Source organism: Phalacrocorax aristotelis, chromosome 5 (assembly GCF_949628215.1).
Source record: "Phalacrocorax aristotelis chromosome 5, bGulAri2.1, whole genome shotgun sequence".
In the NCBI taxonomy this organism is placed as follows: Eukaryota; Metazoa; Chordata; class Aves; order Suliformes; family Phalacrocoracidae; genus Phalacrocorax; species Phalacrocorax aristotelis.
In genome coordinates this window covers 56,462,346-56,474,891 of record NC_134280.1, presented here as the reverse complement: position 1 = coordinate 56,474,891, position 12,546 = coordinate 56,462,346, and the positions used below count along the sequence as shown (strand labels likewise).

General features: G+C 37.2%; 1 protein-coding gene across 14 annotated transcripts in view; it reads right to left on the bottom strand.

The window, feature by feature from the left end:
- The window catches only part of SOX6 (SRY-box transcription factor 6), a 379,848-nt gene that overhangs the window by 13,151 nt on the left and 354,151 nt on the right, over positions 1-12,546 (bottom strand). For 12 of the 14 annotated variants that reach the window (XM_075094704.1, XM_075094700.1, XM_075094707.1 and 9 more), the window contains one exon: positions 1,113-1,346. In XM_075094704.1, the coding sequence (XP_074950805.1) occupies positions 1,113-1,346 (234 nt within the window). The remainder of the gene's footprint in view (positions 1-1,112; positions 1,347-12,546) is intronic. The other 2 variants (XM_075094697.1, XM_075094698.1) reach the window with 1 other exon arrangement.

Below are 12,546 nucleotides of genomic sequence, written 5' to 3'. Positions count from 1 at the left end.
GTAGACAAAAATATGAGAACTACTAAGTAAGATTTTGGAAGTTTTAGGACAAAGTAACATTTATTTCTATGTATTCTTGCCTCTGAGCTAACACGCAACAAACTTTGTTAAGAATGTATTTGAACTCAAAGTTTACAATAAAATGATTACAGAGGAAACTTGATTTTTACTTTTATTTATTACGAGTTACATTCAGAATCTGTCTTTCACTTCAAAGACTCAGAAAGCAAATATAGGTTTTAACATTTCACCACTCATTCTCACGTATGTTTCTAATTCTCTGGAGGAGACTTAAAAAGCAAATCAAAATTTCTCAGAAATGAGCCGATTTATTTGCACGGTGGTAAAATATAATGCATGGCATATTCCCTGATTGTCCCAATCTATACAAATTATCAACTATGGTGTCTTTTAAACTAAGCAGTATTTTAATTGTATGATGCTAGTGCTTCCTTGGCTTTTTGAACATTGTAATATTTTGAATCAAACATGATTTTCCATGCTAGCAGGTATGCACAGACATATCTTTTGAACTGTGCCAGCTTTCTTTCTTTGACACTGCACTGTCTGACATAAACCTTTGATTTTGATTTTGTACTTTATTAATTTTTTCCCAGTAATTACTCCAGCAAGTACCATTTTGCATTCAGGTGATTTGTAATTCAGGTGATTTCTAATGGGGTCCTGCAATTAGACCTTTTATCAAGATACACTTTTGCAACAGATTTCACAAAATACTCCTTTTGAATGCTGCTACATCTTTAAAGCATATTGTGACTCTGCTGTTGAAAATAAAAGGCATTAGGGAAGGGGCAGAAAGGGAAAAGGAAGGGAATGAAAATGAAAACAACCCATGAGTCCTAATTTGTATAGGTTTCAGTTATTCCGATTTCAGTGAACATCTGCCAAACAAAATATGTCCTAAAATTAGAGAAGTTGCATATCCAAGAAGAAAGTAACTAGCCTGTGTCACCAATGTAAATAACCTCATCTTTCCACAGCTCCAAAAATAACTAACCTCTGCCAATTGCCACTACTATATCAGAGCCTTCTAACCTTCCCTAAGTTTTGGTTCAGTCATGGTCATGATTTGTTCATTGTCTTGCACTTACCTAGGATTTTGCTAATGTTGGAGTTGTGCATGTCAGGGAACGCTTGGAGAATTTTTCGACGTTCATCCTTTGCCCAAACCATGAAAGCATTCATTGGTCGTTTGATGTGCGGTTCACTACTGGCTCGGCCCCGCGAATCCCGGTAGACTCGAGCTTCAGCCACAGTGGCACCTCCTGTTGGCCAACAATAATACTGCTGTAGTTTAGCTGCAGAGCCATTCATTGCTTTACTTCCTGTAATGTCAGGGCAGGAAGAAACAAGATGGATGCAAAACATTATTACGTGGATTACGCAAGTGCTTTCAGTGCTGTGTTTATATTAGCCTCATTCTCTTTTTCTCTCTCTCTTTTTGCTGCCAGATCTATGAGAGAGAGAGAGACAGTGAGAGAAAGGATATCCAGTGATTTCAGTGTAATTGCTCGGGCTCACCCAGCTGAAGGCATCAACATCTGAGTGGGGAAACAAATTGCACTGGTATTTCTGCAGTTAACTTATTGAGATTTGAAAAAAAATTCCATTTGGGACTTTAACATAGCATAATGTTCTGAATGCTCAACAAAAGTCACATAAAAATTACACTTGAGAATCCAAACTGATGCAGATCTGTTCACACAAGTAATTGACAATGATTTTGCTGCTTGAGCAGTGAAGCACATGCCAACATTTCATAAAATAAATTATATAGTACACCAGGTACATGCTGCTAGTTGTATGGATCCGATTATATTTGGAGCTGAACATTTTAAAGTCAAATCTGCTTTAGCTGAATTTTAGATGTGTCGTGGAGCATTTGATCACATATATGTAATAAAACTGTCTGCCTTCAACAGGTGCATGCCCAGCAACCTGCAGCTTCTGGAATGGGAGACAAGCACTCCAGCTTCTCCATGCCTGCTGTGCTTTAATGTACACCAGTGTCCTGTCACTATCCACCATCAAGTCAACTTGTACATGCTAACCTTAACCATTTTTTTTAATGCATCCAGCCCTGCTTCTTGACCAGAAACAGCAAAGCTTCATGGGGTTTTAGAGTTCAGAGAGCTGATTATGAGGTGCAGAACCAGTTAATACAGGAGAAAGAGATAACCGAGCCTAGATAAGGCATGCTTTTACCAGAAAAAATTTTGCAATTGTGATGATAGCATACGTTTTTAGGGTTATACCTTAGATACAAAAGAAAGACAAAAAGTCTTTACAGTGGGAGAATGACCTACTTAGTCCTAGGTCTCATCAAGTTGCTCATGTAATTCAATACCTTGAAAAAGCAAGGTACTTGACAATGAAGTAGCGCAGCAATAGGCCTCCTTCTTTGTGAACTATTACAGCTCCCCACAGGGATTTATTTGCCAAATAATGTAAGATTAGTTCTTTACACTAAGTAAAACAGTGCAGATTTACTGATTTCAGTGACTGACAAGTTTATAATTATGCAAAAACTAAGTTTCCTAATTCAGTGTGAAAACACTACATGTTAGGTATACCATTTTAAAAATTCTATATAGGAAATACATTTTCATGAAAAAAAGTCCTAAAACAGAGGATGCATAACTAATACACTACCTTTTTGCCACTAGGTCTACAGTACATTAATTTCATTTAAAACGCACTGACCATACAGGATAAATTGATTTTGCTTTATATGGTGTTGACAGCCATGTTTATTGTGCAGTGAAATGTAGTGTAGTTTCAAGCTGACTATATCCATCAACACAGGGCAATATGCTGACTACTGGGCCAGATGAAGACATACATTACCCTGAGAGCAAAACACTCATTCGTATACAGCAGTGTCTTCTCCTGAGGAAGAATGGTAATTTATGATGCCTCCAATGTCATTACTTTACAACTGACACCAATTTGGCAATTTGTATACTAACATGCGTGCACATAGAAGGCAGGTTTGTGGCAAATGTGAGATGCAAAACTGTTTTAATACTATTCTAAGTTAAGTACCATGCTACAGGTGTTCAGCATTTACAGGAGGCTGCAGCTGCCGTTAGCTTTTTATTGCAAAAAGGAACAGGAGTTTTGCTGAATGACCTGCATGTAGGACCAGTTTAGGGGTATGTGAGGCTCTGACCATTGTTGTCAGAAGGCTTTGAACATGAATATCAGAGATACCACCTTTTGAGAGAGGATATATTTATTGTGAAACTATTATAAATTACAACATTGTAAGTCAATACTGAAACATTTATTGAGACAAATGGCTATATAATTTGAGAAAAACCAAATATATCATGTAATGGCTGTTCCATCTTTTAAAATAATACTATAATATTTGTAACTAGTATGTGGACAATTAGGAAGCTGGTGACAAATTAAAAGATTTAAACTATTATTGATGCAAAAGTTGCCATTTGTTATTCAGCTACTCTACACACAGCAAAGGAAAGAAGATGTATTTGAAACCATAAGATGATTGTCCATCTTTTACTTTCCCAAAGCATTTGTTCACTACAGCTAAGGAGTTTGTCTTTAGCCCTTTCGAACAGAATTTTGGCCTGACCTTTCAATCCTAATGCAGGCAAAGAATACCTTTACCAATATCAAGATTATAGGCCAGTTTTTTAATCTGGATATAATGTAGATAGAATGAAAAAAAAAAAGAGGAAGGAAAAAACCCACCGTAAATAATCTATTTTCAGAGAAAGGTTATATTAGAAAACAATTCTTACTTAGAGTAATAAATTACAACCAGCCCAAGAGGGCCAAGAGGCAAGTCCATACTTGAAGGATTTGAAAAAGCAGCCAAAGAGTTGATGTTCTTTGTGCTTGATCTCTGGGGGAATATTTGCAGGTTGACCCACAGGCCAGCACAAAAGCATCTGCAAAATGAATTTCTGCAAATAACTAAAGTAATGTAATCTCCATGTTCTTCTAACTATCTCAGAACTGCAGACTTCTATTCCGCATATAAAGCATTACAAGAAAATACTTCTGTTAGCATGTGGTTCTATGTGGGTAGCCAGAAAGTCTCAGTACCTTTTTAGCTTAGAAATGAGGTGCTAATGATATAAAAAGCACTTATGCTCAGTGAGCTCTTAGAAGTTGAAACACATGAGAACAAGCTTTTAGACTGGTTGTTCGTAGGTACTTCATCCTGTCAATCAGATATTTAGACATTATTGTGCCCTATATAAACAATTTCAACAGGTTTTACGAAGTACGGATTTTTTCTTATTCCTAGATGCTTTGCATTTGCTCAACTTGTTACAGTACTGACAGAGGCTGAAAGAGATGCCTGAAATTTTTAGGAAAAGATATATATAACTGCAAAGAAGTAGGTGCTTTACTTCTTTCTGAAAATATTTTCAGGAAACTAATAAATAATAAACCCAAAATAACAGATAAAGTAAAAATATACTACTAATGAAGCGTGAGAAGAGAGGAGGAATTTGGTAATTGTCTCTCTGTGGCAACTAATGCTCTATCTGCTAGCTACTGTTCATCTGCAGTCACAGGAGGAGATTCCGATATTCAGAATTAAGAGCTTGGTCAGAATTAAAGATTATTCCAAAAGCAGTACAGTTTGGCTGCCCTAATGGCTTAGTTGGCAAAGAAGTCTACACTTCGGCCTAAAGGCTGGGGCTGTCCTCAAAGTGACACTTTTAGCCTCTGAGGGTGTGGACTGCCTCACTTCCTAGATGCTTTGCATTTGTTCAACTTGTCATGACTTTGATGATGTAAGACTAAAAGCAGATTAGAGGAGAATGATCACTTTTTTGTGGATATGTGGCAGGCAACTCCTCTGTGGAAGCTGGATTCCCAACTAGACTCTGGGGACAATACTGGGTCAAAGAACATCACAGAATGAATCTAAAAATGTTACAGCTTCATGAAAATAATTTAAAACAATATTTTTGTTCTAAAAGAGACTGACTGTGCTCTAATGACAGTGCAGGGGAAGAAGCACCCCTGCTCTTTAGAAAGAGAAAAGAAGCTGATCACCAACAGGAAAGATGAACATTTTCACATGAATTAAATGTTAAGAAACTTACAGTAACAATTGTTAAATTGTTTATTTATTTATTTATTCCTGCCTTTATCTGAGTTTCTCCCCTTTTATAATTACAGGAATTTTAGGACAGGCACCATCTCTTAGCATGTTCCCTGAAATCTTGGCCACGTTTGGGTTAATCCTATTGTCTTTAAGGAGATGTGGTTTTACCTTCCATTTTATACATCATCTACCACAACAAAACCTCAGACTGGACCTTTACATGTTACATGCTACCAGAATGCAAACAATAATAAACATGATAGAAAGGAGTAAAAAAAGGTTGAGAAAAAGATGAGGAAAGAAAGAGAAAAGAAGTGACACCAAAAAGAAAGAGATTTTTGTCAGTCACTCTGTTATTACTTAATTACTCTTCACACTCTGGCCATTGATTCATGTTTGAAGTGATACATTTCCTTTGACTCTGCCTGGGTAATGAATCTTTGGCTACTCTAGAGAATATACTGCATATCGTCTTCCATTGACACATACCAAGCTAGATATATAGAAATAAAAATAATAATTCTAGGTTCCTAGTGTAAAAGTGCCTGGTTAGTAGTAAAGCTTCTGTCATCAGTTATTCATTAAGCTGAGATGGCATTTTTGTCTGCTCTGGAAAAGGCTGACTGTGACCTCCAAAATACCTGGTCCTGTCTGTGGTAATACAACTAGCACTGCTAGTAGCTTGCATTGCAGAGACCAAAACCTAATGAACATGCAAACAGGAGTCACTCTTTTGCTACTAGAGACGGGTTACTCATAAACATGGAAATGCCATAAAAACGGTGAGCATTAAAAACTGGCTTGGCAGCCCCCCTTCCTGCTCTTAACCTGTGGACAGACAAATGCAGCCTTTATGAAAGATATAGCAATATTTCAAATCAAATTGAAAAAATGCAAATCTGGAAAGAATAGAATGACAAAATAAGCTTTGGAAAGTTTAGAATACAAGAATAACCATTTAACTATTATTTTGATTTATTAAGTTCAATGTTCAATTTTGAAGGTTACAAAAATTACTACTTCCCTGTAATCTAAGTGACTTGTAGCAGTGTTGATGTAACATTTATCTGTTTGCTCCTTGCCTGCCTCTTACTTCTTCATCTCCATCCACATTCAGAAGAATTTTTTATTCTTTATTACCATAAGAGAGGCAAAATAAATGGGTATCTCATGAGCTATTGTCATTACTGGCATGTCTTGTCATCACTAGGCAAAACTAACACCCACTTGGAAACATGACTAGCTCCAGGACGAGGATGCCTGCAGTCACACAGTGGCACAAATGTTCTGCAGGGAAGCGTCTGTTTGTCAAGCTGCTTTCATTCCAATTGCTAAACAAATATTACTCAGCTGGGATTTAAGGGCCAAATATTTCTATAGGCTGCGTGTCAGTGAATGAAAAGGGGGAAAAACTTGAGAAAGACATAAGTGATTCATGAAATACTGAAATATTTAAATGGGCTTTAAAATATTTCACCTGCAAGGGTTCTGAAATGTGCTAAGTAAATACTAAGAGGTAGGAATATACTGTTGCACAGGTTAGCTACATCCATGCAATACTCGGTTATGATAAGGCTTCTATTTTTCCTGTTAAGAGACTCCGTTCTCTTTAAAACATCAACAAGAAGAACCAAAAGGGAATTCCCTAAGGTCAGCTCTGAGGAAACATAAACCTCTAATTCAATAACTCCGCTACTGCACTGAAAAAGGCCTTATTATTGCAACATCCATATGGAGTCAATTGGACATTAATGACTAATCAATCCCTCCCCTTTCTATTCTACTTATAGTGTCACAAGCCATGTTTAGATTAGCCCATTTCCTGCTTAGGATCGCTCAAGATGTCTTTTGTTCTCTCAGGGCTGGCCTGATGGAGGCAGCTTAAACAAACACACGACCCAAGTGGTGCAGGAGTTATAAACTGCCATATGTGAATGAACAAAGGGGCCATACTAAAGCCTTTTGTGGTATTTGTTAATGTTTTTCATCTGAGTTTAAAAAGACCTAATGACTTTGTGGTGAGCTGATGCATGTGGCTCGTGGCTTTGCAAAATGAAGGAAATTCTAGCCAGTTATATATCAGCATATATTTTCCAAAGTGCCTTGTTTTCAGTTTTGGTGGCAGTGAGTTAACTTCTTTAGTACATTTGTTTTACATATGCAAGCAAAATTCTTCATCTCAATTAAAACACAGCACCAGTTTTCACAGCCATCCTCACAACCTGCGTATATGTCCTTCCCCATTTGAAAGTCTAGAGCTAAAATTAATAGCGAAATATCTTTGTGTGAAATTAAATCAACTATTTTCAGCTCTATCAGTGGTAGCAGTTCACTCACCAGTGTTTAAAGTTGGGTCATATTAATACCGGAACAACGTTTCTAAATAAGCTATAGCACATCCATGCTCCACAGCCAGCCATGCCCAAATCTACATTCTTTAAATGAATTAAAACTGCTAAATGCAACTACGTTCCTGCTGGCTTACACAAACAGTTTAGATTTCTTGACCACGTTTTATGGCAAAATTAACTCTCATGGAAATCTGGAATGGGATACAGCTAAAACAATACAGTAATTTTTTAAATTACACTGAATCTTAACTGAATTAATTAGTGCTTAATGCACTTAAGCCTTCAGTGGCCTACGTAGTCCCACTTGTGCTGAAACATAAGAGCATGAGAAGCTATGCTGTGAAAATCCCTGAAACATCTAGATAGAAATTAGGATGAAGAAGCAGCCTTTATTATAAATTTGGGGAGGTATGTAAGTGTCATAAGATTTTTCAGTCAGGTGCCACTTGCAGACTTCAAGACCCTTCATAGATAATTAATTAAATGCTAATAACCCCATTTTGACACATATATTATTGATAGAAAAAAATGTGAAACATATTTAAGTTGAAAGTTATTCAGCCTAAGTAATGACGCCAGAAGTAAGGGATTGCCAGTCATCAGCTCTAACTACAAGTGACATTCCCATGAAACTATTGTTTCCCTTTGATATTTCATTTCATGCTCAAATGAGGAAAGTAGAGGCCCACAGAAAGGCAAATCATGGACAAAACACCCCAGGCCAAGACAAATATTACTAATAATTATTTTTGGGTATCTGACAAGACCTATCTGAACGGCAACTTGTTGTGGGTTTGGTTTTTTGTTTTGGTTTGGTTTTGGTTGGGTTTTTTTTCAGAAAAACTTGTTCTAACAGCTAAGCAATTATTGTTACTATATTAATAATATTCAAAGTCAAAACAATACAAAGAGGAATGAACTAATCTATTTAACATAAAAATGTTTCCATAAAGGTAACAGCTCAATTGCCAGTGGACTAACAAGTCACATAATTTCAAATTTCTCCTGACATAACAGTGTCACCTAGGACATCCAGAAAACATTATACTGATTTAAAACACAGGGATTAATTCTACAGTCTTCAGTCATTCCTAACAGTTGGGATTTGTTATTTTTTTTAAATCCTGCCTGAACAGGGGCCATAGGACATGATCCATTCATATTTCAGTCAATGCTCTGTTTTGTTTTAAGATGGACAAATAACAGACAGGAATTCACCGCAGAGAAAAAAAGGCAGCCTGACTTCATATTTGATGGATGCATTGTTCAAGGTGTGGCTGAACTCTGTTAATGAACAGCTTTGCTTGCTCCTATGTAGCAAAACAATGAATTTTAAAAGCTTAAGTACAATGTGGTTTATAAAAGGGAACTATGTTTAACAATGGGAGAGAGGTTTACAGAACCACCTCCCTCAAAATATGTGATATTAATGAAACACAGAATACTTTGCAAAAGGTTTTAATGTGTGTCGGAATCACTGCTTTACTGGCCCATTTCCTGCATTCAATCTGCAGTTGAATTTATCACCTTCTAGCATATGCAACATCATTCTTTGTATCAATATAACTAATTCCCTCCATCCAGTGCTTGCTGTTCTCACTTGTCGTATCATATCAGTAATTAGATGGCAAGGACCTAGGGCTCGGATACGCATATGCCATTTCTTCTTGCTTTCACATGGGGTGCTGATATTATAATAGTTAATATTATAAATAGTAAATAATATACCATGAAGACAGAGAAGCAAAAGCAGCATGATAACAGGAGCTGTAAGTTAACAAGTAATAGGAAACGTTAGGAAGAACTCTTAAGGCTAATTTTTCCAATATGCTGCACCTATACATTTGGGATTCGTGAGTGATGCCAGGAAGATGTTTTTACAAACGGGGCAATGGCATGTCCAGATATGTTGCTGCATTTACCTGGTTTGGATTAAAAATGTGTGATTCGCCATGAAATAGGGGCTTATGTGAAAATTTACAAATTACTCTTTTTTTAAATATTGCACTTCCTGTGAAACTACCCCTGCCAAACTGAAAACATAATTGAAAACAATAATTTAGTATTTGCGGAAGCTGTTAAAATAGTGTAATGTCCCATCCCCGTTGTCTGTTCCCCCCACCCCCTTCCCATTTTGGACTACTGATTCTGTAAAACTAAATCAAAGTACAAATTAAGAAAATATTGTCCCCTTGCTACTAAGTTCTGCACTAAACGCTAGCTTAGATACTTGTCATAGCTATGTGGAAGAAAGGCAGATGCTCTTAAACACTTTTGCATTGGTGAGATCCTGAGGTTCCTGAAGGAGAAAATGGTGTGTAGTATAAACTTTGAGGACAGTATAAACAGAGGACTTGTCTGAATCTGTATCAATTGCTCATGCTCAGCCAGAATGTATGATGTTCTCTCCATAATGTATTCATATTTCTGCTCCACTCCTTGTGTTCAAGGAGGTATGGAAGAAGGGCAAGATTCCTGCCTACTCCATGCATTATGAAATAATGGTGGCTTTCTCCATCAGCTGAAAATTCAATTGTGCCTGGAAATTTTATGCTATTTTAGGCAGCTTCAAGATCCTTTTGCAATATTGGAGCAATACAAAGACATGTGCAGAGCTAAAAATTGGGACCATGGGGTGTTTTACACCTGTGGTGGCTGTGCCTGAGTGTGAAAAAATGTTTTAAATCACTGAACTACATTTAATTTTTCACTCGCTCCACTTAAAAATAGCGAAGCAGACTGACTGATGCTTTCAGCATTTGTGACAATAATTTTCTCATGGGCAAAGATTTTCTGTGTAAAACTGCAGCCCACAGTTACTTTTTACAGCCTTGTTCTAAATTCCTAAAAGTAATGTTTTACTATATAATGGAAATTGTGACAAGCCCTTAACCATGACTGTGCTAATAGGCACCCCTATGTAAAACTGAGGGCTTTGTAACAGCGGTTGGTTGTACAATGTCAGAAATTCTAACTAGAATTTTTTAAAATAAAGGTACTATTCTATAAGAACAAATTACTGTAGCATGGAAACAGCAAATGAAAAAGCCTCATATTTAGCAGTAGGAAAAAAATACCTAAGACAGTTGAAAATGAAAAGGTAAAACTTGTGGAGGTCATCCAGATATATTATTCTGAAAGTGAGAAGCATACTATATGGTAAATATTAGTGTCTTGAGAGGAATAAGTTTCAATGCCATGGGAAGATCAGTCCGCACACCGCCAGCTCAGATTTTTCAGTACTCAGTGGGAGTTCCCCCTATAAAATGTTATGGGGATTCTGGCAACAGTGAGATTCATGAAGTGGTTGCCATCAGAAAAGTGATGGGATGGTTCTTAAAGACAGAACATCTTATTCCTATCCCACTTGCAGGCGTTGAGTTACTTCAGGGCTGAGGAGCTGAATCTCATCCAACACAACTGAAATACTGTGCCTAAGTACTTTATCCCAGATTCCTGATCTGTTGTGAGTTATTCTGAAAAATTTAAGTGTATCACTCAAGTATCAGGCACAATCAAATAGATTCATGGGTATTAAAAATGGCAACCACAATTAATGTGGGACACCTTTTAACATCTGGTCTAATTCATTAAGATAATTTATTTTATCTTTAAATAATGAAGATACACTTATGGGATTTTTTTTAATCAAAAGACCTGTAACAAAACTTCAGGAGAATAAAAATTCCAGTACTTGAGTTTACTGCATTCTCTCCGGAAACACTTCTTTGTTTTCAGACAACTTTCACTGTTTTCTGATTTTCATCTTTCCTCTCTCAACTGCGCCATAGCAACTATTACAAATATTTATATGTGACAAATACTGGCTGGAGAGGCATTCTTTCCTCCAGTATTTATGAGCATTGTCCCTAAAGTAGGTGATGCTTTGTCATGCATGTACTACCTGCTGTTTACACCTCTGCATAGGAGAGTGTTAAACAGGTTACCTCACAGGTTTGGATTGTGTTGGCAGCCTGCCAAGATTGATCTGCCTGCAAATATATGGTTCCCTTTCACCCATCTCTTCAGCTGCTCAAAGTTAACCTATTTTTGGAGTTAAGAAAGAACTGCATCACCCTTCTGTTTAAGGAATTATTTACTATTGGGCATATATGACAATGTTGAGGCTTTGAGTATATGGTAGAGGTGCTCTTTTAAGAAAGTGTTGATCTGTTTTTTACTTAATAGATTTGCCAAACCCAGGCACTTGTCATGATGTCTGCTCTGTTGCCACAGAAGGAGAAAATGGATCTTTGGCAGACAGAAATTTGGAGCTGGACAAGGTGGCAGTTTCTCCTCACCCTTAGATATCATGCCCGTGTTCCCTTTGTAGCTCCTTTTTCTGATGTTTCTCCCTACATGGCCAAGAAACTATCCTCTACATTGCAAAGACTCCCTGTCTTCCCCCAGTTAGCTCATTCCTCTCCTCCACGATTCCACATTCACTGCTGCTGCTGCCATTGCAACCATTCATTGTTTACCACGTTCTGTATACTGGTTAAATCCGTGATGATGCCTAACACAATTGCTTTCTTTCTCTGTCATTCAATTTCCCTTGCTTTTGGGCAGCGAGAATCTCCCATTGTACTATAACATGCCTTGCAACATGGCTAGCCCAAGTCAAATATGAATGGGAAGCGGTAATCTCATGCATATAAAAAGACAGACTGCTTTGTATGAAGCAGGAAATATTGAGCAATTCATTGGCTTTATGTGTTTGTCAGCAAACACACAACCTGATACGCTGCAGAACTCAGTTCTTAAGCTCACTGCTGAATAGAAATATGTTCTTTTAAAAGGAAAGGTGAGCTTGTGCTCCTCCAAGCTTGGGCTGAGGTCCAAAATCAGGTTCATATGTGTATATCTGAACTGGAATTAATAAGATCAAGCTAGGGCTTACTACTGGAACCAGCCTATTACCAATGGTTATGCAGCTTGCAGTCCCCAGCTGACTTGATTTCAGCCTACTTGGAACATGATCAGACAGGTAAGGCTTAAAGCTATATTATCTCAAACAGTGACCTGGTATATAGAAAAACACAATCTTTAAACCAAGGAACTTAGAAATTAAAGTAAGAG